Below are 27,821 nucleotides of genomic sequence, written 5' to 3'. Positions count from 1 at the left end.
ATTAAAAAGGGACTATTTTTGACAAATCAAAATATTTGCAAAGACCATACCAGAAGTGGTAAATGGTTGCATTATATAGCACTCTTATCCAAAGAGCTTTACAATTTGTTCCTCACATTTACCCATTCACACCTCGACGGCAGAGGCAACCATACAAGGTGCCAATCGGCTCATCGAGAGAAATTAGGGGTTAAGTGTCTTGCTCAAGGACACATCGGCATGCTGCCCGGGAATCGAACCGGGAACCTCCGGATTACCAGACGACTGCTCTACCTCCCGAGCCACTGTCGCCCCAAAGTACATGGGGGATGATATTAGAGCATGACTTTCTTCAAAAGTAACTAAATATAATTTTTTTGTAAAAGTGCTACTCTTACCGAGACCTCAGCAATGCTTCCAGTGATGGAATCTGTGTCCAATAAGCCAATTTTATTTGTATTTCTTTTGAGTATCTTATGAAAAGGCCAACATGTTGCAAATAGGTCTGATCTTATCTTGGACCCTGGTTCCTCATGAGAAACGTGTTCTCATTTCTAATAACAAGCTGAAAATTAACACAATGTCATCAAAAGGCAGCCTGGAATACTGACCAGGCAGTAATTACCAATTACCAGTAATTGCATACTTACCAACTGTTTCACCCGTTTTATTGCAACACTATCACCAACATCCAAGGAGGGAGATCCCCCCTTGAACGGCCCTTCTAAGGTTTCTCTCCTCCACATTGCCTGTGGTGCACTTTTTCCTATTGCTAGGTTTTAGTGAGAGCCCAGGATTCGTATGATATGAATTGCATCACCTCATTAATTACACCGGGGGCAACAGTGGCTCAGGAGGTAGAGCGCTCATCGGTATTCAGAAGGTTTCCGGTTCGATTCCGGCTACTCCCAGCAGCGTGTCCAAGTGTCCTTGACACTTAAACCCTAACTGCTCCCGGTGAGCAAGTTGGCAACTTGCATGGCCGTCTCCGCCATCGATGTGAGTGAATGGGTGAATGTGAGGCACAAGTTGTAAAGCGCTTGGGATAAAAGCCGTTGTATGAATGCACCATTTACCGGAGGTATGTTGGGAGACATAATTTCTAGTTTTGATCCAATTTGGATAAAACTTTGCATATAGGTCGCCAGGAAGTAATGTTATTCCCAATGTTGGCTATTTGATCAAAGAAGACTATGCTGGAATGGGCAGCAGCCACATTGCTTTCTCACTTTAGTTATTCTACATGACCAATGTCAGTCTCTGTGGAAGGAGAGAATCAACCAGCTTTTTACTTGCTGCCTGAAAAGTGAAATATACTTGAGCCCATTTCAGAGACCAGCCACAGCTGCAGCAGTAGAATGAGATGTGGTGATTTATCAGGTGACTTATAAATGAGGTCCCAGAATGTATAGGATAATGTAGCTCATTCTAAAAAGGTGGCAGCATGGGTTGTACAAATTAGTTTGCCAGTTTGTCTTCATAATAAAAAATACAACTTTATAGATTCTTGTCTTAGAGTGAAGTATTTAGGTGAAGTTGCTCATATATATTATGTTAATAGATGTAATGTGCTTTTTAAGGATGTTTTTACATAATTGAGTCAGTATATTGAGGCAGAATTTAATTTAAAAAAAATTGACATCCGCTACAGTCTGGGTTTGAAAACATTTATTGACTGAACATAAAAAGCTTTGTACACCAAGTGTGTCCGAGTGTGAGTTTTAAACAGGCAGCCTGCCGACTTCAGGACGCTGCTGCTATGGTGACGGCCTCTGACCTCCCACTGCTCTGGTCTACACAGGAGACATGGAGAGAGCCATCCCTGGAACCAACACACACAGTTAGCCTTACACAAAAATTACATTAAAAAAAATGCTGTCGGACTGAAACATCCCACATACACCTAAAGCTCTTTAGACTACGGATACTTCATTTCTTTGACACTTTATGAACAGTTTAACAGAAAACCATGAAAAAAAGGAATAGTCAAACAAAAAAATTAAGAAAATATAAAACATAAGAAAACAACAAAGCAGCCTGACAACAAAATAAAGGAATAACGTTGTGGCTCCACCCATACCTTTTCATGGTCACTACGGCATCGATGTCGTGGTTGTCCTCTTTGGGTTCCAGGTCTCTGAGGACAATCTGGGAGTAAAAGAGGACACAATGAAACAACGTTCCCTTTATTTACGGGATTATGTGTCTCCGATTACAAACGTTACACTTTTAAGAGTGATTCCACAAATATAGCAGAGAAATTTATTAAAATATAATTTATTGTGAAAAGTGGATTTTGCCTGGTCTTAGTCTGAAATGTTATTTAGACGCTGGGGTAAAATTACAAGACAACATAAATAAAGTTAGGTCTCTCTGGAGGTTTTAGGCCAAGTTAGGTCTCTTTGGAGGTTTTAGACTAAGTTAGGAGGTCTCTTTGAAGGTTTTAGACTAAGTTAGGAGGTCTCTCTGGAGGTTTTAGGCCAAGTTAGGAGGTCTCTTTGGAGGTTTTAGACTAAGTTAGGAGGTCTCTTTGAAGGTTTTAGACTAAGTTAGGAGGTCTCTCTGGAGGTTTTAGGCCAAGTTAGGAGGTCTCTTTGGCGGTTTTAGACTAAGTTAGGAGGTCTCTGGAGGTTTTAGACTAAGTTAGGAGGTCTCTCTAGAGGTTTTAGACTAAGTTAGGAGGTATCTCTGGAGGTTTTAGACTAAGTTAGGAGGTCTCTCTGGAGGTTTTAGGCCAAGTTAGGAGGTTTTAGACTAAGTTAGGAGGTCTCTTTGAAGGCTATAGGCTAAAGTAAGTCTCTTTGGAGTTTAGGCCAAGTTAGGAGGCCCCTTGAAGGTTTTAGGCTAAATTAAGAGGTCGCTTTGGAGGTTTTACACCGGTTACTGACAGGGAGCGAGCGAACTGGAGACGAAATCGCGCGCGACACTGTCCTGATATGAGGCGGCGCGTGTCCGAGTGTGTCTGTGTGTGTGTGTGTTACCTGGAAGCACACGTGGGGGGGGGGGGTGGCAAAGTTAAAATTAATTCTTGACCAATAAAAAGTGTTTAGGGGCGGGACTCGGCAGCGTAATCGCCCAACTAGAGACACAGCGAGCTAATATCTGAGGGGTGAACGACATCGCTGCTCAGTTCGCTGTCGCTCGCGGCAGGTCAGGATAGTCTGATTGAAACGAATACATTTTAATCATTTTCGCAATCACGCTCGCTCGCGTCGCTCCCTGTCAGGAAGGGGTATTAGGCTGAGTTAGGTCACTTTGAAGATTTTAGGCCAAGTTAGGAGGTATCTTCGAGTTTTTAGGCCAAGTTAGGAGGTATCTTTGGAGGTTTTAGGCCAAGTTAGGAGGTCTCAGAGTATTCTGAGAGTGTCTGTCCAAGTGATGCATCTCTCTCAACAGAACCCGTTCATCACAGAGGAATATTACCGTGGCGAGTTTCTCCGGCTCCGCTGCCACCCTCTGGTACAACTGCAGGCAGATGGCCGTCAGCTGGCCCCGCCCACTCAGGGTGTGATGACGCCGCGCGGGGAGGGGAGTGCCCAGGGGGAGGAGCACGTTGAACACCTCCGCCCCCGATTCGTCAACCTCCTGTCAAAACACAAAGTCGGTCTAATCGTGAGCAGGTGGGAGAAAGTTCCACTTCACAGCTTTTCTTTCCAATATGGCCACCAGTGATATCAGGGACGTTGAATCCTTGTGTTGTGTTCATTTCAGCTCTATGAAATGATGTAGATGAAAAAATAGCTAAATCTTGCCTTATGCTGACTGCTATATCATTTCATTGAACTGTAATTAACACAACACAAGGATTCTCACTGGTGGCCCACATGCAAACTAATTTACTCTCAAAAACTGTCAAACTAAATGAACGTGTGTAAAGGTTTTAGGTGTGAGATTACATGCAAAAAAAATCTGCATAGTCTTTTTTTGTGAAGTGCTCCTTTAACCCACGCAGTATTTGTACCCTGCATTGAGTTACACAGAGCCACACGCTGACCTGCTGAAGAGTGTCATATCTCCTTTGGGTTTGTGTGTGTGCATGCGTACATGCCTGTATTAGTTTGTCCTCCTATGTCTATGTGATTGTGTGACGTGTGTGTGTGTACATACCTACCTGTATTAGTTTGTGTCCTCCTATGTGTGATTGTGTGTGTGTGTACATGCCTGTATTAGTTTGTCCTCCTATGTCTATGTGATTGTGTGCGTGTGTGTGTACATACCTACCTGTATTAGTTTGTGTCCTCCTATGTCTATGTGTGATTGTGTGTGTGTGTGTGTGTGTGTGTGTGTGTACATGCCTGTATTAGTTTGTCATCCTATGTCTATGTGATTGTGTGTGTGTGTGTGTGTACATACCTACCTGTATTAGTTTGTGTCCTCCTATGTGTGATTGTGTGTGTGTGTACATGCCTGTATTAGTTTGTCCTCCTATGTCTATGTGATTGTGTGTGTGTGTGTGTGTGTACATAGCTACCTGTATTAGTTTGTGTCCTCCTATGTCTTATGTGATTGTGTGTGTGTGTACATGCCTGTGTTAGTGTGTGCCCTATGTCTATGTGTGTACATGCCTATATTAGTGTGTTTCCTCCTATGTCTATGTGTGTGTGTACATGCCTACATTAGTGTGTTTCCTCCTATGTCTATGTGTGTGTGTACATGCCTGTATTAGTGTGTGTCCTATGTCTGTGTGTACATGCCTGTATTAGTGCGTTTCCTCCTATGTCTATGTGTGTGTGTACATGCCTGTATTAGTGTGTTTCCTCCTATGTCTATGTGTGTGTGTACATGCCTGTATTAGTGTGTTTCCTCCTATGTCTATGTGTGTGTGTGTGTACATGCCTGTATTAGTGTGTTTCCTCCTATGTCTATGTGTGTGTGTACATGCCTGTATTAGTGTGTTTCCTCCTATGTCTATGTGTGTGTGTGTACATGCCTGTATTAGTGGGTTTCCTCCTATGTCTATGTGTGTGTACATGCCTGTATTAGTGTGTCCTCCTACGTCTGTGTGTGTGTGTGTACATGCCTGTGTGTGCTGCCTACCTTAACTAGTATATCAGAGGCACAGGCGTCCACGGTGACGGAGTCGTCCTCCGGGGAGGGGGTATCCCTGCCGACCAATAAGGCGGCTTCCAGGGCGGCGCCCACGGCGATGACCTCATCCGGAGGGTAGGAGCTGAGCAGCTCGACGTCAGGGAGCAGGTCGCGGAGCATCTGTTGCAGACGGGGGATCCTGGCCGACCCACCACACAGGACCACCTAGAGACACACACGGTGTTCATCTCTAGACCAGCCCCCTTCCAGTATAACTCGCTCGTATTTCTTTGTTTAATTAAGTGTTAAAGGTCCCCTATTTGGGCAATTTTACACAATTCCAGTGAGTCTATGGAACACACCTGTAATGTTTTTTTCCAATAAAATTCATTGTTTTGTATTTTCAATCAAGCTGCACTAGCAGATACGAGAGAGAGAGCTCCCAGTGTGGAGTTCTCTCTCCCGACACAAAAACACGGTAAATATCCATTCATTCATATGTGGACAGTGGAGTACACACACACACCTCACCTTGTTTATGTCATTGGTGGAAAGGCCAACCTTCTCCAGCAGGGTTTTGATTGGCTGAATGCTCTTGTTGAAGAGGGAGGCGCAGAGAAGCTCAAAACGAGCTCTGAGGAACGAAAACAAAACCAGAAGATCAGAAGAGCACTAGAATATCAGCATTCCTATTGATTACCGATATTGCCCAGTATTGCCCAATACACACAAAAACAGGAAACAATTGGCAACAGGAAAATGGATGATTTCCAAAATGAAAACAAACTGAACCACCATATGCAAAAAGCCTTACTCGATGAGGAGCTAACCAAGATGAGTAGCATGTTCAGCCACAGACTCTACCGGTATGTCTACAGTCAGGGGCTAACTTAGGCTAGCTACTGGTTTGTACACAGTCAGGGGCTAACTTATGAAAGCTACCGGTATGTCTACAGTCAGGGGCTAACTTATGCAAGGTACTGGTTTCTATACAGTCAGTCAGGGGCTAACTTAGGCTAGCTACTGGCATGTCTACAGTCAGGGGTTAACTTAGGCTAGCTACCAGTATGTCTAGTCAGGGGCTAATTTATGAAAGGCATCAACAATCAGAAAAAAAAGATTCTCCAAAAGGGAGCACGCAATCATATCCTGCCATGTAGATGGTAGAGATCTCTGGAGAGCTCACATACTTCTAGGTATGGCAGGGAAACTCCGGAGCCCGCCCTCTTCAGACCAATGAGGGGACTGTAGGTACCAGGGTGGTACCAGGGTGGTGGTCTGACAAGTTGAACAGCTATAAGATCTGTATCAATTTGAACATCGCGTTCCATTTGGCCTCAAAGGAAAACGTCTCTTATGGACGGTGGTGGTCTCGGGCTAAATTAACGGGACAAAGGAACGACTGGACTAGACACCTCAGAGTATTCTCTCCTCCCCCTAAGCCCCCTCACCTACACCTCAGCCCCCTTTCTTCTCTCCCTTTCTCTTTTCCCCTCTCCCTTTCCTTCGCTCTCCCTTATTTATTGTTGTCCTTGTATACTATTGCTACTGTCATTTTGTATTTTATTTACTTGTATGCATGTACATAACCTTGTTTTTGTTACAGCCTCCCACCCCCCCCCTTCCCAGAAAAGGCTTTTTGGACAGGCTGCTTTTTTATATAAGAATGTGTTCTTAATTGCTTGCCTGGATAAATAAATAAAAATAAATAAACACCTGGAGACGTTGCAGTCAAAGTCCCTGCCGTCGTGCAGCGAGTCCACGAAGCAGTTGGCCGAGCCCAGCGTGGAGAGGGAGTGCTTGGCCAGGTCAGCGTTGTTCATCAGCTTGATCATGGCCCGGGCGTTACCACTCACATCCTGCTTAAATGACCTGCAGACACAAGAGAGAGGACGCCAGGTTAAATTACCTGCAGAGGACGCCAGGTTAACATAAGGTATGTGGAGTGTGTGTGTGTGTGTTACTAAGCTACTGTTTGAACTCAGCACTGCTGTGTGTGTTACTAAGCTACTGTTTGAACTCAGCAGTGCTGTGTGTGTTACTAAGCTACTGTTTGAACTCAGCAGTGCTGTGTGTGTTACTAAGCTACTGTTTGAACTCAGCAGTGCTGTGTGTGTTACTAAGCTACTGTTTGAACTCAGCAGTGCTGTGTGTTACTAAGCTACCGTTTGAACTCAGCAGTGCTGTGTGTGTTACTAAGCTACTGTTTGAACTCGGCAGTGCTGTGTTACTAAGCTACTGTATGAACTCAGCAGTGCTGTGTGTGTGTTACTAAGCTACTGTTTGAACTCAGCAGTGCTGTGTGTGTTACTAAGCTACCATTTGAACTCAGCAGTGCTGTGTGTGTTACTAAGCTACTGTTTGAACTCAGCAGTGCTGTATGTGTGTGTGTTACTAAGCTACCGTTTGAACTCAGCATTGCTGTGTGTTACTAAGCTACTGTTTGAACTCAGCAGTGCTGTGTGTGTTACTAAGCTGTTTGAACTCAGCAGTGCTGTGTGTGTTACTAAGCTGTTTGAACTCAGCAGTGCTGTGTGTGTGTGTTACTAAGCTGTTTGAACTCAGAAGTGCTATGTGTGTGTTACTAAACTACCATTTGAACTCAGCAGTGCTATGTGTGTTACTAAGCTACCGTTTGAACTCAGCAGTGCTGTGTGTGTTACTAAGCTAACATTTGAACTCGGCAGTGCTGTGTGTGTTACTAAGCTACCGTTTGAACTCGGCAGTGCTGTGTGTGTGTTACTAAGCTACCGTTTGAACTCAGCAGTGCTGTGTGTGTTACTAAGCTACCGTTTGAACTCAGCAGTGCTGTGTGTTACTAAGCTAACATTTGAACTCTGCAGTGCTGTGTGTGTTACTAAGCTACCGTTTGAACTCGGCAGTGCTGTGTGTGTGTTACTAAGCTACCGTTTGAACTCGGCAGTGCTGTGTGTGTGTTACTAAGCTACCGTTTGAACTCGGCAGTGCTGTGTGTGTGTTACTAAGCTACCATTTGAACTCGGCAGTGCTGTGTGTGTGTGTTACTAAGCTACCGTTTGAACTCGGCAGCCAGGTGCTGTGCCAGGGCCTGTGTGAAGCTCTCCCCCCCGATGCTGTGGTCGGTGTGCGTGTCGAGGACCCGGAACATTCCCCCGTTCACCTGCAGCACCGTCACACTCAGAGACGTCCCGCCGAGCTTGTACACCAGCACGTGACTAGGGAGGAGGGGGGCAGTCACAATTAGGGGTGCAACGGTACACAAAAACCACGGTACGGTATGTACCTCGGTTTTGAAGTCAAGGTTCGGTACCGGTTTTCGGTATAGTGGGGGAAAGTTTGGCTTTCCATGTTCCACTCAGGGGTGATGTAGTGTGCAGTAACTAATTGTTCTTGTAGGGCTGTCAACGTATATTCTATATTAAAATTAATAATCGACTTGTACATTTAAAAAAAATAATAATAATTATATTAGATTGTGAAAAAAAACAGCCCCCGGTGGGCGGTCGTTAGTGGTTAACATACCATTGTATTCGTTCGGTACACAGCCGCTCGGTACGGTACACACTGAAATGGTTCGGTACGGATACGTGTACCTTAGTACACCCCTAGTCACAATCATACCAATAACGTTTTTAATATGCAGCACCTGTCCCATTATGGTTTCGATGGGAATTACATTGTGATGTCCATTACTGCACTAAAGCCCAGGCTTTAGTTTTAGCTGTGGCAGCCATGTTCATCTATTCTATAATCCACTTTAGCAGCTAAACACTTTTTCTTTTAAAAAGGACCATATGAGTCTAATTTGACTTCACCTTTACTGGAGAATGCCCCCGTCTTGTGTTCATAAGTGTATAGTGTGTTTTAGCTGATCTCAGCCTACCTTACTAAACTACCGTTTACTCTTACTCATAGTATATATATTCAGATTCAGATGTCTTTCTACTATTACCCTGCCCATACCTGTACCTCCCCCATGCGGCTATGGTTCCTGAATTTCCCCAAGGGGATCAATAAATAAAAAAGCGGATACAGATCAGCTCATTTCATTCATCATTCATCAACTAGCCTAGCTTAAAACTACGGGACAGGTGTTTAGGCTAGCTGATCTGTATCTGCCTCCATTCATTTATGCTAAGCTAGGCTAGCTTGCAGCCGGATAGCTTTCTACTGAACACACAGAAAGGAAATTGGTATCCATCTTCTTGTCCGACTCTGGAGAAGACGGTAAGCGCATTTCCCATAACGTTGGAGTGTTTCTTTAAAAGACGGGGACAGTCTCTGGTAGTGGCGAGAAGTCAAAATCAGACCGGTATGGTCCTTTGTATCAATCTGGCTGCTTATGTATCTAGTGGGTGTCTAGCTTCAGAGGCCAGAGTGGATGCATCTAGTGGGCGTCTAGCTTGAGAGGAGGCTGGAGTGGATGCATCTAGTGGGCGTCTAGCTTCAGAGGAGGCCAGAGTGGATGCATCTAGTGGGCGTCTAGCTTCAGAGGAGGCCAGAGTGGCTGCATCTAGTGGGCGTCTAGCTTCAGAGGAGGCTGGAGTGGATGTAGCTAGTGGGTGTCTAGCTTCAGAGGCTGGAGTGGATGCATCTAGTGGGCGTCTAGCTTCAGAGGAGGCTGGAGTGTATGTATCTAGTGGGCGTCTAGCTTCAGAGGCCAGAGTGGATGCATCTAGTGGGCGTCTAGCTTCAGAGGAGGCTGGAGTGGATGTATCTAGTGGGCGTCTAGCTTCAGAGGAGGCTGGAGTGGATGTATCTAGTGGGCGTCTAGCTTCAGAGGAGGCTGGAGTGGATTTAGCTAGTGGGCGTCTAGCTTCAGAGGAGGCTGGAGTGGATGCATCTAGTGGGTGTCTAGCTTCAGAGGAGGCTGGAGTGGATGTATCTAGTGGGCGTCTAGCTTCAGAGGAGGCTGGAGTGGATTTAGCTAGTGGGCGTCTAGCTTCAGAGGAGGCTGGAGTGGATTTAGCTAGTGGGCGTCTAGCTTCAGAGGAGGCTGGAGTGGATGCATCTAGTGGGTGTCTAGCTTCAGAGGAGGCTGGAGTGGATGTATCTAGTGGGCGTCTAGCTTCAGAGGAGGCTGGAGTGGATTTAGCTAGTGGGCGTCTAGCTTCAGAGGAGGCTGGAGTGGATGCATCTAGTGGGTGTCTAGCTTCAGAGGAGGCTGGAGTGGATGTATCTAGTGGGCGTCTAGCTTCAGAGGAGGCTGGAGTGGATTTAGCTAGTGGGCGTCTAGCTTCAGAGGAGGCTGGAGTGGATTTAGCTAGTGGGCGTCTAGCTTCAGAGGAGGCTGGAGTGGATGCATCTAGTGGGTGTCTAGCTTCAGAGGAGGCTGGAGTGGATGTATCTAGTGGGCGTCTAGCTTCAGAGGAGGCTGGAGTGGATGCATCTAGTGGGCGTCTAGCTTCAGAGGAGGCTGGAGTGGATGTATCTAGTGGGCGTCTAGCTTCAGAGGAGGCTGGAGTGGATGTATCTAGTGGGCGTCTAGCTTCAGAGGAGGCTGGAGTGGATGTAGCTAGTGGGTGTCTAGCTTCAGAGGAGGCTGGAGTGGATGTAGCTAGTGGGCGTCTAGCTTCAGAGGCTGGAGTGGATCAATCTAGTGGGCGTCTAGCTTCAGAGGAGGCTGGAGTGGATGCATCTAGTGGGCGTCTAGCTTCAGAGGAGGCTGGAGTGGATCTGGGGTGTTGTACCTCTTGCCAGAAGGGCAGTCCTGTCCGATGTCATAGGCCAACAGAGCAGCAGTCGGCTCGTGAATCAGTCTCAACACATGGAAACCTGCAGCCTCAGCTGCCTCCCTGCAAACCACACACACATTAGTAAAAAGTAACAAACACATTTATAGTTGAGCAGTGTGAATTTACTTTAGTTTGCATTAAACATAATAACTAGGGGTGTAACGATCCATCGATTAAACAAAATGCATCGATTCTAATGTGTTCGATTCGATGCATCGATTTAAATGTTAGAATCTATTATAATCGAAATAAAATAAAAAATACGTTTTCTTTTATGTTTTTTGTGTGTGTATTGTTTTTATTGGCCTATAATCCATTCATGCTGAGTAAATCAATTCCGCCAGCCACATTTGTGTATTCAAAAAGTTTTGGGGAATTAACTGATAAATTAATCAAATCTAATCTAATCGTGGTCAAATGAGATTTCATGATGCATTGAATCATTGCCTGAAGAATCGTAATCTAATCGAATCGTTGTGAGGTCGAATCGTTACACCCCTAATAATAACTATAACTACCTACCTCATACATAGGCAACCCAGATAACTATTATAGCATGTAAAATAGTGCTATATATATATATATACACACATTTATATTTACTGTGCATATTAGATATATATATATATATACACACACTAGGGCTGAGCCAAAATGTTCGAACCTTCATTCGTTACGTTGGCATGCAAATCTTAATTAATGGATTTGAACGTCCGCTTTAAAAAAATATATAGGCATCCTATTTGAAGACGCTGATTGACTTTCAAATTATTGTAAACGCAACATAGTACTGTGATATTCTGATATATATCACATTCTAATATATATACAATATATATATATCAGAATGTGATATATATCAGAATATCACAGTACTATGTTGCGTTTACAATAATTTGAAAGTCAATCAGCATCTTCAAATAGGATGCCTAAAGGGCGAGTCATTTAGCACCCCAAGCAGAGCGAGTGTGTGAGGGAGTGGGGACTGACATGATAACGATGAAACAATGAATGAAATGAAAATAAAAATTTTGAAATGTATAAAAACAAAAACTGTTATATATATCCATGGGATATCACAATACTATCCAAATGTGCACTGGATAAAATGTATACGTTCACACTAATAAAACAAATTGTCTATTGGCCGTTTGACATCACGTCCGGAATCACGTCTGATGATTTATGGAGACACATTTATGGAAAGTTCAAGCCCGGACCACAAAGCTTCTGGAAGGGTTAGCACGACACGCGACTGCTCTTCCAATTCGTACGCCGATATTTTACAGACAGCAAAAAAAATTGCCTCAGCCTCTGCGTTATGATATGAAAATATGTAGTCCCGGATGCGGGTTTGTCTTTAGGGATGCACGATATTGATTTTTTGACACATATCGATAACTTTATGCTCCTCAAGCCGATATTTATTGTATTATAATATTTTTTTTTAAATGTATATATATATATATATTTTTTTTTTAATATTTTTTTTATTATTGCAAAACAAAAATTATTAAAAGTCAGTACTCAACACACAATGCATAATGAAACTTTCAGTAAAGGTGGTTAAAATATATGCAAGTACAGAAACAAGATAAAACAAAAATAGTCTATAATAACATTTTAACCGTATACAGTGTATATCCAGCGAAATTACAATTATATAAATGTTAGTATATAATATACCCCTAATACCCATTTTCTAAAACCCTACACACATATGCTCCAGCTCGAACCCCCCCCTCCCGGACCCCCTCTTGGATAGTACCTCCATTATCCCTCACTCCTAACCAGACACTACCATTATAAGCTAGCTTTTATTCTCTCCACCACTTCTAACCACATTGACATTTTGGATTCATTGAGACCCAGAATTCTTGCTGTAGATATTTCTTGATATATCACATCGAGATATGTAAGAAACCACACTTTTCGGCACATTTTTTCCGGTTGAAACCAACGTGATGCGATCAGTTTTTTTAGCTACTGTGATACCCGATAAAACCAATCTCTTTAGTTGTGGATTCACTGCAAACTCAAAAACATCATTCAATAGTAATACCGAGGGGTGTACAGGTATATTCCAAGATACGAGTATTGATAATTGTTGGGACACATCTTTCCAGAATGCCTTAACTGGTGGGCAGTCCCAATACATGTGCATAAATGTTCCTTCGTCCCCATTTGTACATTGGGAGCATTTGGAGTCTTGTTTAAGCCCCATTTTGCACAGCCTTATAGGAGTCAAGTATGTCCTGTGAATATAGTTCAGATTGATTTGTTGATGATCCGGGTTCCTTGATGTAAGTCGGACATTTGCCCAGGCTCCTTGCCAATCAAAGTCATTTTCCAGGTCTGGTATATCCCTCCTCCAGACAGTGTCTAGTTGAAGGGTTTCATACGAGGACGTTAGTAATTGATAATAAAAACCTGATACAAAACCTCCCAATGTTTCTCTTTCATAGAAAAAATTGTGGTATCTGTGGTGTTCAATTGGTATGAGTAATGGAACACCGTGAGACCTCAGACAAAGTCGTAACTGTATGTAAAAAAGCCATGTGGACTCGGTGAGGTTAAACTTTGTGCATATTTCGACATAACTACAGAGGCCCTGGTTATTAAAAATATCCCCTAATGAGTGTATGCCTTGCTCTTCCCATATAGGGAATCTTATAGGGCGTTTTCCCATTAAGAGTGCATTGTTATTGAATATGGGAGTGTGATTATGCCATTTTTTTTTTATATCAATTTTTTTTTTATTTATAAGCTCCGACGTCATCGGTACTGCTATCGGTACTCGAGAAATTATGGAGTTTTTTTTTGAGGAATTAAAACGTCGCAAACTAATCTTGTTGGCCGTTGTCTATATCTCTCCTGCCCTCGGTGTCTCTGCCTGCGCGGGGAGCTCTGTGCTCTCTGCCTGCTGTGCTCTCTCCTCTCTTCTCCTCCCACACACACACACACACTCACTCACACACAGGTGCTGCGCTGCCGAGTAGAGACAGCTCTCGAAACGTTCAAAAGTCTGGGTCTATTTTACTAAAGTCGATGCTGACAACGCTCGTTGCCACAAGTGCAACAAGACATTTGCCAGTAATGTATAAGCGCTGGTACTTGTCAATGTGGCTGGCGGGGAGATAACGTTAGCTCCGAGTAGAGTAATGGCTGACAATCCGGAGGTAAATAAACGAACGAGAGCTTCTGATTGGTGGTAAGAAGAAGAGGTGGGTGCAAGCGGTGGGACGTAATTGGCAGATCGACTGTCTGTCTCCGAATGTAACGTGACTACGTCACAGCCAAGAAAGGGAGCCTGTTCCTAAACCACACGCTATCAGTTTTACCACAGTACTGGCAAAACGGGAGGAGGCTATAATAAACAAGCGCCCTTCATCCAAATCCACCCACACCGGATTTCTTTTAACCAAAAAATTTATTATATATTATCGGAGCCATCAATAACGTTATCGAGTTTATCGGGATGACGTCATAATTGCTGATATCGGCCCGATAATTATCGGCCTGATAATTATCGTGCATCCCTAGTTGTCTTTTCCCTTTATCTTCTTCTCAGAGTGCTTCGTTTACATGTTAAAATCACAATGATTTTACTCTGTGGGACAATGCCCCCACACACCCCTACAGGGGTTCGGTTTACAAACAGGTCACCTTTTTTCAGCTCTTATCAGTTATATACTGTAGTTACTGAAACCGAGTGAATATGGGACAACCCCACCTAGAATATCTTTCACCAGCCACCACTGGAAACTACCCCCCCCCCCCCCACACACACAGATAGACTATGCAATGTCACCCCCCAAAGGATCTATAATGATTCAATTAATTTATTAAAGAAACGATGGTTCGAACATCAGTTAGAAAAACCCAGCCAAAGTTTGAATCCTAAAAAACAGGCTTCGGGGACAGCTCAAATACACACACACCTATCTGTCTGAATATACCTGCGCATACAATCCTTCTATATATACCTACTTAGATAACACATTAACAGCCTACCTCAAGGCACTCTTCTGAGCTTGTCCGAACTCAAAGGGAACTGTGATGACGACGTCTTTGACATCAGAGGCCAGGGCCGACTGAGCCGTCTCTATGGAAACAACAACATTATTAAATCCTTCATTATTCATCTTTGGATCAGACCTCCTGATACTGTAGTGTGTGTGGTTAATAATATAAGATAAGACTTTATTTATCCACTTGGGGAAATTTGGGCATCATAGCAGCCTGGGGGAGGGGGGGGTACAGGTATGGGCAGGGTAATAGTAGAAAGACATATATAGTAAATAAAATGTTATCTAAATATAAATATGAGAAAAATAAACAAAACAAAAGATGCAGATGAGGGTCTGTGTGCCCTATCGGTTGCATTATACATTACAATAAATATAGGCAATAAAGAATATGAATCTGAATATACACTGTAGGAGTAAAGGTAAACGGTATACACAAGGTGCAGTATACACAAAGTACCCTAACTGGCATGATAAAAGTCATACGTTGTAGTCCGTGCAGGATTTGGTGGTTAAGAGTCAGACACACTTAGTGGTATATGTGGTGAAATATAAATGTTCTACCACAATCCAGTTCAAAATACATTATGGGTTATACTTAGGGGTGCACCGTTGCATCGGTCGGGTATCGGTATCGGCCGATAAGTGCCTTGTTGACTGCAATCGGCCTATCGGCCGATAAGCTCGAATGTGCCGATGGCAGTAGCCGATAAGTTCAGTCGCGTCCTGCACAACGGCGCCACCCCCAGTCCCCCCCACACACACACAAGCTACTGCATCAAAGTTACTACTAAATATTCAACATTCTCTTTTGAGACTCCGCTTCAGACTCTTATCATTTGGCACTAAAAGCTAAACATTGTCACCGATATGGCTGTCCGCAACATGTCATTAATTGTGCACGCGAGGTGGTCGCTCAGTGACTACGCTAACATGAGCTAGGTTAGCTAGCATGAGCTACCGGCAGATGGAAGACTAACGTTACTGGTGAAAATGTGATTTACGTTGGAATACTCCTTTGCCAACTTGCTGTACTTTGCTTGCAGGTCTGCAGCCATTATTGCTGGATTATGAATAGCCCCAACTTTAGCCAAGGTAACGTTATGGCTAAACCTTTAACGTTAGTTAACGCTAGCTTTCGGTTAGCTGTTCAATGCTATTAATAACACAACCAAGCAAACCCATCACAGCTCCCCGTCAACACCCCTCTCTCGGGAAGATGGCATTTAAGAAAGTATCTGCTGTTAAAATGACACAAATATTCGTTTTGTGGCATTAACGTTATATATATTAGTTAGTGTTACACGTTCAATAACACCAGTATATTATTTACCCGGACATAGCAAGTAAGCACGGCATTACTCCGTTCATAGCTCAGTTCCATTCAGTTGCTCATTCCGTACCCAACTACCCATTCTGCAATCCGTTAATAAAGTTTTCAATCAGACAAATGTATAGAAAGGCTTTGTTTTATTATAACATTTGTTGCAGTAAAATCATTATGTCTCGTTTGGTCATCCTGTGGAGCACTGGTCGGCGGGCAGCTAACGTATTAGCTACGGTGAGCTTGTTGTGGTTCTCGCAAGCAGATCAATGGCGGCATGCCCGGAAGTAGAAAATGAATAAACGCTTGCCGATTGGTGGTAAGAACAGCAGGAGGTGGGTGCTAGCGGTGTGACGTAATTGGCCGAATCGACTGTCAATCAAAATAGTTCTATTGCATTGGTTGAGAGCTCTGGTTGAGAGAATAGTATCCATCTGCAGGCCGCCAGACCATACTGGGAGAGGGATAGTGCTACATGGCATGGTGGAATTAATACCATAAACATATTTCTTGATGTTTCCTTTTTTTAAGTAAGTAAAGAGGCCTACAAATACAAACATACAAATATACAGTAGTTTAATTAAAAATATATATATATATATATATATATATAAAAAGTAAAAAATTACAAATACTTTTTTTTGCCACAAATATCGGTATCGGCCGATTGTGTTAGTTGAACAATCGGTATCGGTATCGGTGGCCAATTTTCATATCGGTGCATCCCTAGTTATACTATATGTTACAATAAATAATGCAAATAAATATCGGCAATAAATAATTTGAATGTGAATATATACCGTTACCTTTCATTTTATGGAAGATGAGCTTGGCCACGTCTTCAGGCACGACGTATTTAGTTTGCTCCCCGGCTGTGATCTCATAATGAGGCTTGTCTCCTCTGTTCACCATCTGTACGCGTTCATCGTGGAGAAACAAAGAGGCTCAGGCGCTACTCATTTAAAAAATAAATAATATTTTAAAATTGCATTGAAATTGTTGTTCTTAGGTTTAACGTTTTTAAAAAGGCATTATTTGCACACATGTTGGGTCCCGTCAAAAGACCAGATACTTACTGGACATTTGCTCTCCGATTTGTGTGTCTGTGTCTCTGGGTCCTCAAAACTTGAGTGTGAGAGAGAGACAGGGAGAACAAGAGACAGACACGCAGAGAGAGAGAGAACCAGACAGACACATAGAGACAGAAAGTGAGAGAAAGACAGACAGACACAGCGAGAGAGAGGGAGAGAGAAACGTATATAAACATACACATAGAATTAAACCACTTAAAACAGATTTTTGTCAAGTCATCCATGTTCTGTCCATGATTACAGTTGATGGGCATTTCTTCCATCCATAATGTCAACTGTAGAGGTGTGTTGGCACCAGTCAGCAGACGAGGAATGTGGAAAGTATGAAAGCATTTCCTCACCTCCTCCCCAGGACCTGTTTGACGTTGACAACTGTGTTGGCTGCATTGCGGACACGGCCCTGTTTTGCTGCAATGCCTACAATCTGTAGAGGATGAGAAATAGAACTTAAAAGATGGGGCCAAAAAAACAACACTTTATCAGAGTGCAGATACAGATTCTGACTCCCAAGACTTAAGAAATGTTGCTCAATATGAGATCAAACATGGTAGTGCCAGTACATTTTTTAAAGGAATACGCCAACATTATGGGAAATGAGCTTACAGTCTTCCCCAGAGTCAGACAAGAAGATAAAAGATCAATGTCGTCTCAGTGCGTTCAGTAGAAAGCTATCCGGCTGCAAGCTAGCCTAGCTTTGCATAAATTAATAAAAGTGGATACAGACCACTAGCCTAGCAGTTGGCCAAAAACACCTCCACCCGAGTTTTAACCCCTTAACAGTTTGAGTGCCAGCCATTAACATGGGAAACATGGTTAAATGCCAGGACCCACTTCAATGGATAGCGTTGTGATCGCATAATCTCCGTTTTAAATCTGTCTTAAATTATGGCTATGTGTCTAATCTGCCTGTCGTTTATCAATGACTTGTTTGCAGTCAACATTGTCGAAACGGATTTTTTTTTAATCATTTTTAAAAATCGGTTCATTTTCGTTTTATAGCATTTTGAAAAGCCCTAGTTTTTCAGGAAAATCTATAGATTCCGTGATAAAAAGGCATTTACTGGAATATTCTGGCATACACAAACACGTTGTAATTTTTCGGCCTATTTATGAAAAATAAACGCTAGATTATCGATAGTATACGTGTACTTATGCACGCTATAGAGGCGGGCTGAAAAATCGATTCTCTCATTTCCTCATCAGCGATCACAGCCACACACACGCATAGGGCAAACGCTGTCAGGGAACAAACTTAACTTTTTGACTTACCAGCCATTTGGCTGGTAGATTTTAAAAACTACCAGCCGGGCAGACTTTTTACCAGCCAAAAATCCAATTAGTATTTATATTGTAACATTTGGCCACTTTAAATCATTGAACAGAGAGAGAGAGAGGTAGATAGATAGAGAAGGCAAGCCTGAAAACCTACCTGTTCAAAAAGGCCTTTGACTGTTAGCTTTTTATTTTAATTTTATTGCGCTTTTGTTTTTAAATTTGATTGCGCTTTTGTTTTTAAATTGTCTGTTTATACTATGTTTTTAATTAACTATGTTCTATTTTTATCTTATTTTTATTCTGCATTTTATTTTATTTGTTTTACTAATAACTATTTTATTTCTATTTTTTTAACTGTTTTAACCATGTAGTGTAGCACCCTGGGATCCCAGTGAACAAAAAGTGCATTACAAATCCAATCTATTATTATTATTATTATTATGTGTGGCTGCCGCCCTGGCGGACATCTGTGCTCTACTGAGTGCACCTTTCTAGTCTAGAGAGAGAGCGCTGATTCCCTGTAGCTGAGCAGGGTTGCATTTTGTCAACACAAGTTGGAACCCTGGAGGAAGCGATATAAGGAAACGAATTGCTCCGCTAATCGCTCATGTTGACCCCGCCTAGGCCTGCCACGATAACACATTTTGCTGGGCGATTAATTGCCCCCGAAAATATCGCGATAAGCGATATTATTGCGACCGGTTAGAGAATTTTTTTTGAGAAATTTATTTCCCAAAACTTTTATTTTGAAGCCCACCGCTCAGTCTTTTCCGGTTTTAGACTTTTATTTTGAAGCCCACCGACCGGACCGGAAGTATTGTTGTGATTATCCTAAGCAGAACATATGAGCCGACAACTTGTCTCGTCCGGTTGTTTTTGAGCTAATAACAAATGTTGAGATTGTTGGTGAACAACTAACTTTAGGTTAGTTTTAACGTTAGCTACTAACGTTAGATGCAGCTACTACAGGCAATCAACGATGAGGAGGAAGCGTCAAAGCAGTATATAATAGAATAGCTGTGGTGCGTAAGCACTGCAGCACGACTCGAAACTACCGGAGTGTTATAATAAATTAATTCATGTTTAACTTGTCCCCGTGTCCAGTCCTTTGACTAGCCCCACCCGTTCATTGTAAACAATGATGCATGTAATTGTATTAACGTTATTCTGTGTTGTACTTGTAGCTATGCTATACGTTGTATTTCGTTTGTTAGTTATTTAGCTAATGTTGTTAGCATGGAATGAGAATGAACGCTCTATCTTTCATCTTTATTTAGCAGTCCAGTTTCTCCGGGCAGTAGCGAGTAACTACTTGGGTCTAAAAATAGCTAACGTTACACTACAAATAATGCTACTTGGTTAAAAGGAGCAACACTATTGAGAAATGTAGTTAAGCTGTGGCGTTGCCCCACGGAGCTCCCGTGCTGTACTCTAGTAACGTCAGCGGCCCGCCTCCCAACACGGACAGTGACTGACAAGCGGCACTGGTTCCGCCTCATTAAAACAAACGCGCAAATAGCAATTAAACGCGCCCGTCAAAATCATTGCATTCATTTTAATTATCGCAGCAATTAATCGATTTATTGCTTATCGCGGCAGGCCTAACCCCGCCCCCAAGTCGCTCTCCGCTCACCTTGAATCGAGCGCTCCCCGCGCCACATCGCTCGGCAGATTTTTTATTTTTTTTGGAGCATGGTGTAAATTAGCTCAAACTACAACAGTCTACACCCCCTGGGCCCCTTAACAATTGTTTGTATTGAGCCGCATTGTAATTGTACCCATTCTGCAATGTTAAATAACGCTGTTTATCCATTCACTAGCTCCATTAAGCGATGATAGCTAGCCTAGCCACAATGCTATAGTCGCTGCCATTAACGTTAGCATGTAAGCCAACGACAACAACAATGGCGTCAAAACTTTTTCTAACAGGATGTGAGTGGCAAAGCCTGAACAGGATATCACAGGTTCACCCTTCTCATTGGTTGAAAATGGCCTTCATGTTTGTACATCGCCATCTGTTGCTTTGGCATTGTACTACATGTATATTACATCAGTGTTAAACCACTGTGAGCGGCCTGGAGGGAGTGGATTGGAGCGGAGGAGAAGCGGTAGATTCAGTGTATTTTGTTAGCCGCCAGGTGGCGGGCAGACCTTAAATTCTAATCGCCAAAGAATAAATCTACAAGTCAATGGCGCTGGGCGTGTAACTATTTTGTACCCTGGCTGAGATATAGGTGAAAACAGCTCTGATGATCCTAAGACTGGTCAAATAAATTCCTTACCCGAGATCAGATGTTATCCGAAAAGATTATTCCAATTCCTGATCGCCATTCCAAATATCGATCACGCTTATTGATTACAGTGTTGGGTCCTGTAAATACATAATCCACGTGTTTTCCGGGCCGGCGAGCACAATCAATCCTTCAGTTGGCTTGACTGAAAAGTAAAATGATCAAACTGGCCACCCCCCCTGCATCAGTGTAAAGTAATGGGGTGCAGTACCACAGGGAAATAGTGGGCGGTATCTTCCCAATTGAGCTCAGAGAGACTCTGCAGCACTAACCCGAGGCTCGATTGATGAAATATGAATTCAAAGCGCCAAAAAAAAAAAAAAAAAAAAAAATGCTATATATTTTACTGTTGTGAAGCACTTTGAACTGCAACCTCTGTATGAAAAGTGCTATACAAATAAAGTTATTATTATTATTATTATATAGCGTCGGGGGCACTCAACTGTCGGCGTCTAAACTTCCCACAAGCAAGTTGTCCTTCCGCTTTGCTCTGATTGGCCACTAACGTTTCTGGTCATGTGACATGTGCGGCAATCGCATGACGAGCAGTGTCTTAGCCCATTTCCGCGTCGAACAGCCTGCAAACGACCTAACGCCTAGTTTATCACTGGTTAAGCTTCCTTCGCAGTTGGTTATGGTTAGAGTTTGGAATAAGGGCTGGCGTTCTATCGCCATGCTCTAAGACAAACTCTAACCGTAACCAACTTCGAAAGAGCGCCTAAGCTTAACCGTCCAAAGAACTTGCCGTCACATGACCAGAAAGTCAGTGGCCAATCAGATCGCGCAAAAGGACAACTTGGAAGTATGGACACCAACGGTCGGCATGAACTAACGACAAAACGCGTCCGTGGCACTCAATGTGTTAAGCCTGAGCGGTCCGGTACGAGATTGATATCACGCCATAAATAGATGAATACAGAATGTATTAACTAATGTCAAAACAGCAGTCAAATTATTCTATTTTCAGCACTATGTTTGTTTACCAATGATTTTAAGTGTTATTAGTGAAATATAAGCTTGTAAAAATCTCTGCGCATTGCACTGGAAAGCGGGGGATTTATGTGGAAGTAAAACAAGCTGTCATAAGTGTGTGTAGTCCTATTAACGGGGAGACCCATGGATTTTGAATTTCATAAAACTACACTTCCCAGCTCACACCAGCCCCTGTCAATCATCTGACTCGTGGTTTGCGGGATCATATCGCACGGGTCGAACAAACCCGAACGTTATTGCCATAAAATAGAACGTAGACCTTCCTTTACCTTTCTGTGAACGTCTAGCAAAAAAAAACATCGCAATCTGATGAGAAATGGCGGAGATATTCACATTATATAAACCGTACTTACAGTAGATTTCATTCACGTTTTTTGCTGCCCCATCACGGGCGCCTGGTGGTACTAAATCCAGATTGAACTCTGCCATTGGAAAGGGGAGATTTGGCCCGATCCATAGATGTGTGACTTGACCATAATAAGGTAATTTATTATAGGCCTGATATTCTATATTAATATTTCAAATTGCATGTGTCCGGATGGAAAATTCAGTACTGTATATACAAAACCCCCTGTAAATTATCTTCCCTTTATTCATTTGCTTAGGTTTTTTGTACACGTGATCTCAAGAAGGTGCTGAATGAGCTCAGTGGCTGGTCAATGTTAGTTGTAACGTTAGTTTAGGTTCGTGTTAACGTTAGATAATGTACAAAATAAACGTTTTCCGCTGCTATAAACGTCGCACTTTTATTTTGAAAACACCAGAAAGGAAGTCATTATATTTGCTTTACCATCCTGTTCTGTGTTAGCTCCGGTTAGCTCCGAGCGTCCAGTAGTTAGTAGTATATTATCAATACCAGCCATTGGATTACCGTTTTCTAAATTGGGGAGGCTTTTAATCGTCAAGGTAAGAGGATTTTAAGTCATGGTATCCATAAACTTCAATCGGTTCGGATCCTTTGAAGGAATGAGAATATCAACAAACCTGTAGGGAACGTCAGGCTACTGTCCTGCCTCACTTCCAGTGATGAAGCTAAGCTATGCTAACGGAGCGACTGTTCCCAAAGCTAAATGCACGCACAGAGAATGTATCTTCTTGTCTAACTCCAGGGAAGATGTTAAATAAGCTAATTTCCCAAAATTTTGGAGTTTTCCTTTAAGTAAAAGTGGACATTACAGCACCTCTTACTGTCAGTCATGTCTGTCTTTATAAGACTCTTATATATTAACAGCATATATATCTATGAATATACATGCATATAATCATTCAATATACATACTTATACACCTGCACATAACCCATATACAGGGATTAAAGCAAAAATAAAATCTCCTGACTGAACTTTTTTTCTGGCCAAGTCATATTCTTATTTTAACCTCCACTGTATTTTTTTTTTAATATCGTTAGCGTTTTAAGGGAGCCTACTTGTAGAGCCTACTGTCCTGACTGTGACTATAGACCCTACTGTTGTGGTTGTTGTGCCAGGCAGGGAGGATGTGTGCTGGAGAGCGTGAATGCAAGTCTTGTGGCTAGCTTCTGATTGATGGCGAGCTAGCACCCTTTTCCCATTACTTTGAACCATGAACTAAACGGCTTGTTATCATATAAACAAGGGACTAAACACGTTTCGCAATTATGCCATAACAACAATGGACAGTCTCCTCCCCACCATTTGTATATATTTTTTTACCACCCACTAATCTCTGGGTAACAGTACTGTATATTTGCATATCGTATATGTGACAAATGTAACAGTACTATTACTATATACCTGTAAGGCATGCATGTCCCTATGTCATAAATGTCATGATGTCATGTATGTTGTGTATGTCATAAATGTCACTATGAATTGAAAATGGGGGACCCTGATGATGTAAACAAGACAAACGCCTTTCTCTAGTCTGCATCCCCTTAACAATTGTGTGTATTGCTACTGGATTTACAAGATCCAGAGTGAATGAATGAATGAAAACTTTATTTAATACACGAGACCCTCTCCTTGGGACCAAGTAAGGTTGTCGATAATCCAATGTACAGTTACAACCCCCCCCCATCCCACCCACCCACCTCCAATGTACAGTTTCTTCGTCAAATGTATATACTCTTTTTAGACTATTTTTGTATCACAAACAATAGACTACTGTATTTGTAAATCTGATATGTCATAAATGTATAGATGTAGCAGTATTGTCTATCTGTATGTCATGTGTGTCATATGTTATGATGAATTGAAAATGGGGGACCCTGATGTAAACAAGACGAAAGTCTTTCTCTGGTCTGCATCCCCTTAACAATTGTGTGTATTGAGCTGTACTGTACCCATTCTGCAATCTGTTAATAACAATCAATCAATATTTAACAGATTGCAAAATGGGTACAATACAGTACAGCTCAATACACACAATTGTTAAGGGGATGCAGACCAGGGCCCCGTTCCCCGTACCTGGCGAACTGAGTTAGCCGGATAATTTCCAGCATAGCTTGACTTAAGCCAGACCTTTCTGTTCCCCGAAGTCGGATTTTCTAAATCACCATGGTAACAGATCAGAAAGTTTGAACCTGGTCCGGAGCAGGGTTAAGTTCAGTTAGCTGGATAACCTGCATGGCCACGCCCTCGCAAAGAAATGCCAGCTCGCTTCCTGAAATATTTCTCACAGTCTAGATCCGATTATACCATTCTGAATTATGTTTTTGTGCTTCGTTTTCCTAGAGGGGGCTTTTGAAATGTATAATAATAGAACTAAATGCTGATAATAAATCATATTCAGCCTATAGATTTACTTTGTCCTAAATAAAATAATGCACGTCATATACGGCGCTCGGAGTCGCGATACACGCTGCATGTGGTTATTTTAATAACGGCGCATTGCAAATGTGAATCCCGCGGGGATACTTTTAATGAATGAAACCAATCGGCCATTTGGCTCCGATTAGTTTCATATATTCTCCGCTGTAGATTTGCTTAACGGAGCGCCCGGATTGTGTTTCATTCAAGCATAAAATTGAAGTGTCTATGCGTGGATTGTGGTCTTTGTGGATTATGAATTTACGAGGAATCTGAGGATTGTTGAATTGTATCATCACTCACACGTTATTGTGATATTGTAACTGGGATTAAAATGTCTGATGAGAATGAGATGCGCTGTTTGACGGATTTGAGCAATTGAATGAGCCGTTGACGTCACATTAATGCATTTGAGAATAAAGAGATAAAACTTCATTCAAAAGAAAAATATTCGAAACACGGATCTCTTGTATTGATGGATACACAATGGATATATCCCGTCTGGCACAGTGGTGCAACGGTTAGTGCTCACTCCTGTCAAGCGGACGACCCTAGTTCGAAACCCCGCGTTTCCAATATAATTTTTTTGGAATATAATATTAAGACTATACGCAAAAGTAGCCTAGTTTTAAGTTAAAATATTATAAATCTACATGCATTGAGGATGTCATTCTTTATATAGCTCTCAAAGTGCACCAAATTGGAGCATTTACATTGCAAAAAGAAGAAAATAAATTAGAATTGACGGGGATTCGAACGCGGGTCGTCCGCGTGAGAGACATAAATCCATCACACCATTGTGCCAGACAAGTAAAACATGCACCATACATCCATCAATGGATAAGAGAGTCGTATCCTAATTCTGAAAGAGTTGAACTAATTATTTTCGCTAGCAAGATCTCATTTGATTATTCAATCCATAAACCTACTGCCAGCAGGCACGTTTAAAGAAATATAATCTGATTGATTGGGGTAATGAGGGACTTAAAATTAGCCTATAGATTATGCATTTAACTTGTCGGCGAGGCTATCGAGCCGTACTGCATTGTACCCATTCTGCAATCTGTTAATAAAGTTTTAAATCAATCAATCAATCAATGCAGTTAGGACATCAGGATTTCTGCTATCGACACCTGCTGTCTTTTCAACTGAAGCGGCCGCGCGCAATTATCCTGAGTCTCAAGTCTGGTTCGAATGAACGAGACTGAATCAGCGTTCGAGGAACAGGAAAATCCCGGATTCAAACATCGGGTTAATTGAATCTGGATAATGGGACTCTTGATCGACTTAGTTGAACCAGGTACGGGGAATAGGGCCCAGAGAAAGACGTTAGTCTTGTTTACATCAGGGTCCCCCGTTTTCAATTCATAGTGACATACATGACATACTACATAGTAATGTTACATTTGTGACATATGATATGCAAATATACAGTACTGTTACCCAGAGATCTCCCGGACAAATGGGAGAAAGACGTTTATTGAGCTTAAAAACAATTGATAACGCAAATAACGTTCTGATTAACAAAGTCATTCGTTTTGTGGCATTAACGTTACCTAGATTTATCAACATTCATACATTTATCAGAAAGCGAGCAGCGCAAGCACACACACAAAACAACACCACCAACAACAACAACACACTGCTTGTTGCGTAAATAACGTTCTGATTAACAAAAGGCATTCGTTTTGTGGCATTCACGTTACCTAGATTTATCAATAGCAATAGTAATATATATGTTTCTTTAGACTAGAATAAGTCAAATGAACTTACGGTCTCGTAAAAGTTGCCGCATGTTGTTGATGAGTCAAGTTTACTCGCAAGTAGAGCTAGACGCTAGAGAGCAATGGCGGAGTTTCAGAATGTCAAAAGAAAATGGGCGCTTCCCATTGGTGCTGAGCACAGCGGAGGCGGGTGAAAGGGCTGTAAACTCAGAACAATCTCACCTTCTGGTTGGTTGCATTTGCCTGAGAATTTGCCGATTGCTCGCAAATGACTGCTTGGTGCGGCCACGGTAGGGGAAAAAAAGTATATTTGACGCCTCTGATTGGCTCAGGTTAAAATCCGTCACGACTCCGAATCAAATGACGGAATCTCCAAATCAAATGGACGGATATCCGTCCCAAGACGGAACGCTTTAATACCTGCCCATATAACTCTGTATGATGGCATGTACAATAATGATGTATACCGTATATATATATCTTACCATATATATACACATTTGTCTGTATATACCTGCATTTAATCCCTTTTACATATCTGTAGATACTGTATATGTACTACTATCCCTTACCTACTCTTACTAGTTACACTGCTGGCCAGTATGACTTACTTGTTACTACCATGGTGGCTTTATACCTGTATCACTGTACATATTAATACTACAACTCTGTACATACATCTGATTAGCACTATAACTCAGTAGTACTATTTTACCCAGTTCAATCACCTGTATACATCACTATCGCACTTTACTGTTACATTTGCACTCTGGTTTGGATGCCACATCTATTGTAAAGTGTTAACCCGTTCACTGCCAACTACCAAACTGTTAACCCTTTCACTGCGACAATCACACAGAAGGTTAACCCTTTCACTGCCACACAACAGCCGTCGGTTGTGTGGCAGTGAGAGGGTAAAGTGTATAGCAGTCATCATGTGTGCAGGTGGGGCTACCTGTTCAGTGTCCCTGTACGCCACCACACATGGAGTGACTCTGTCCCCTGCATCGTTGGCGATCACATCCGCCCGTCCGTCCTGGAAAATAACACAGAAGCCTCGTAGTCATCGTCTTTTGATAACCGCTGTGGCTTACGGTATAACCAATTCACATCGGTTTGAATGACTGTACATTGTTAACACAATGACACGCATTACTAACAACAATACATTAGGCTAGCCACCCAGCGTTAGCTCACTCCATTCATTGTATCATAGCGGCTGCTGGCTCTCTACTCGGTAGCCTACTACTAGCTAACCCGCCGGCAATGTTAAGATTTAGGTTTCTGGACATAACGTGGAGCCAAACCTTTTAACTATCAAACGGAACATAGAAAGACAAACGCGTGCGGTCACACGACTGTTTAAATTGTCAACAAATTACCTTAAATATCGCTACACACGCACATGTGTAGCCAAAGTGCACTCCTATCGCCGCCATGCTTGGAAGAAAGTGTTTGCTCTGCGCCAGCGGCGTTTTACATGAGGTCCCGCCCTCGCGTTATTACAGCCCAATCAGAGTCGCGTTTACGTGAATGACCGCCGCCTAAAGCCAATCAGATACTTAAAACGAGACGTGTGACGCACTCTT

At 42.4% G+C, this 27,821-nt stretch overlaps 1 protein-coding gene across 1 annotated transcript; it reads right to left on the bottom strand.

Moving 5' to 3' along the window:
* Window positions 1-1,638: 1,638 nt before the first annotated feature.
* On the bottom strand, window positions 1,639-27,723 carry hspa14 (heat shock protein 14). Its single transcript, XM_084330414.1, has 14 exons — window positions 27,615-27,723; window positions 27,188-27,268; window positions 17,506-17,588; window positions 17,150-17,198; window positions 16,880-16,985; window positions 14,736-14,826; window positions 10,677-10,781; window positions 8,040-8,201; window positions 6,724-6,879; window positions 5,539-5,641; window positions 5,017-5,232; window positions 3,403-3,564; window positions 2,060-2,127; window positions 1,639-1,801 (listed from the first exon to the last, which is right to left on the bottom strand). The coding sequence occupies exons 1-14, from the start codon at window positions 27,669-27,671 to the stop codon at window positions 1,723-1,725; spliced, it is 1,518 nt and encodes a 505-aa protein (XP_084186540.1). The 5' UTR covers window positions 27,672-27,723; the 3' UTR covers window positions 1,639-1,722.
* Between the last annotated feature and the right edge of the window lie 98 nt (window positions 27,724-27,821).

The sequence above is a fragment of the Notolepis coatsorum genome, assembly GCF_963971535.1.
Source record: "Notolepis coatsorum genome assembly, chromosome: 15".
Classification (NCBI taxonomy): Eukaryota; Metazoa; Chordata; class Actinopteri; order Aulopiformes; family Paralepididae; genus Notolepis; species Notolepis coatsorum.
This window is presented reverse-complemented; position numbering and strand designations above follow the sequence as displayed.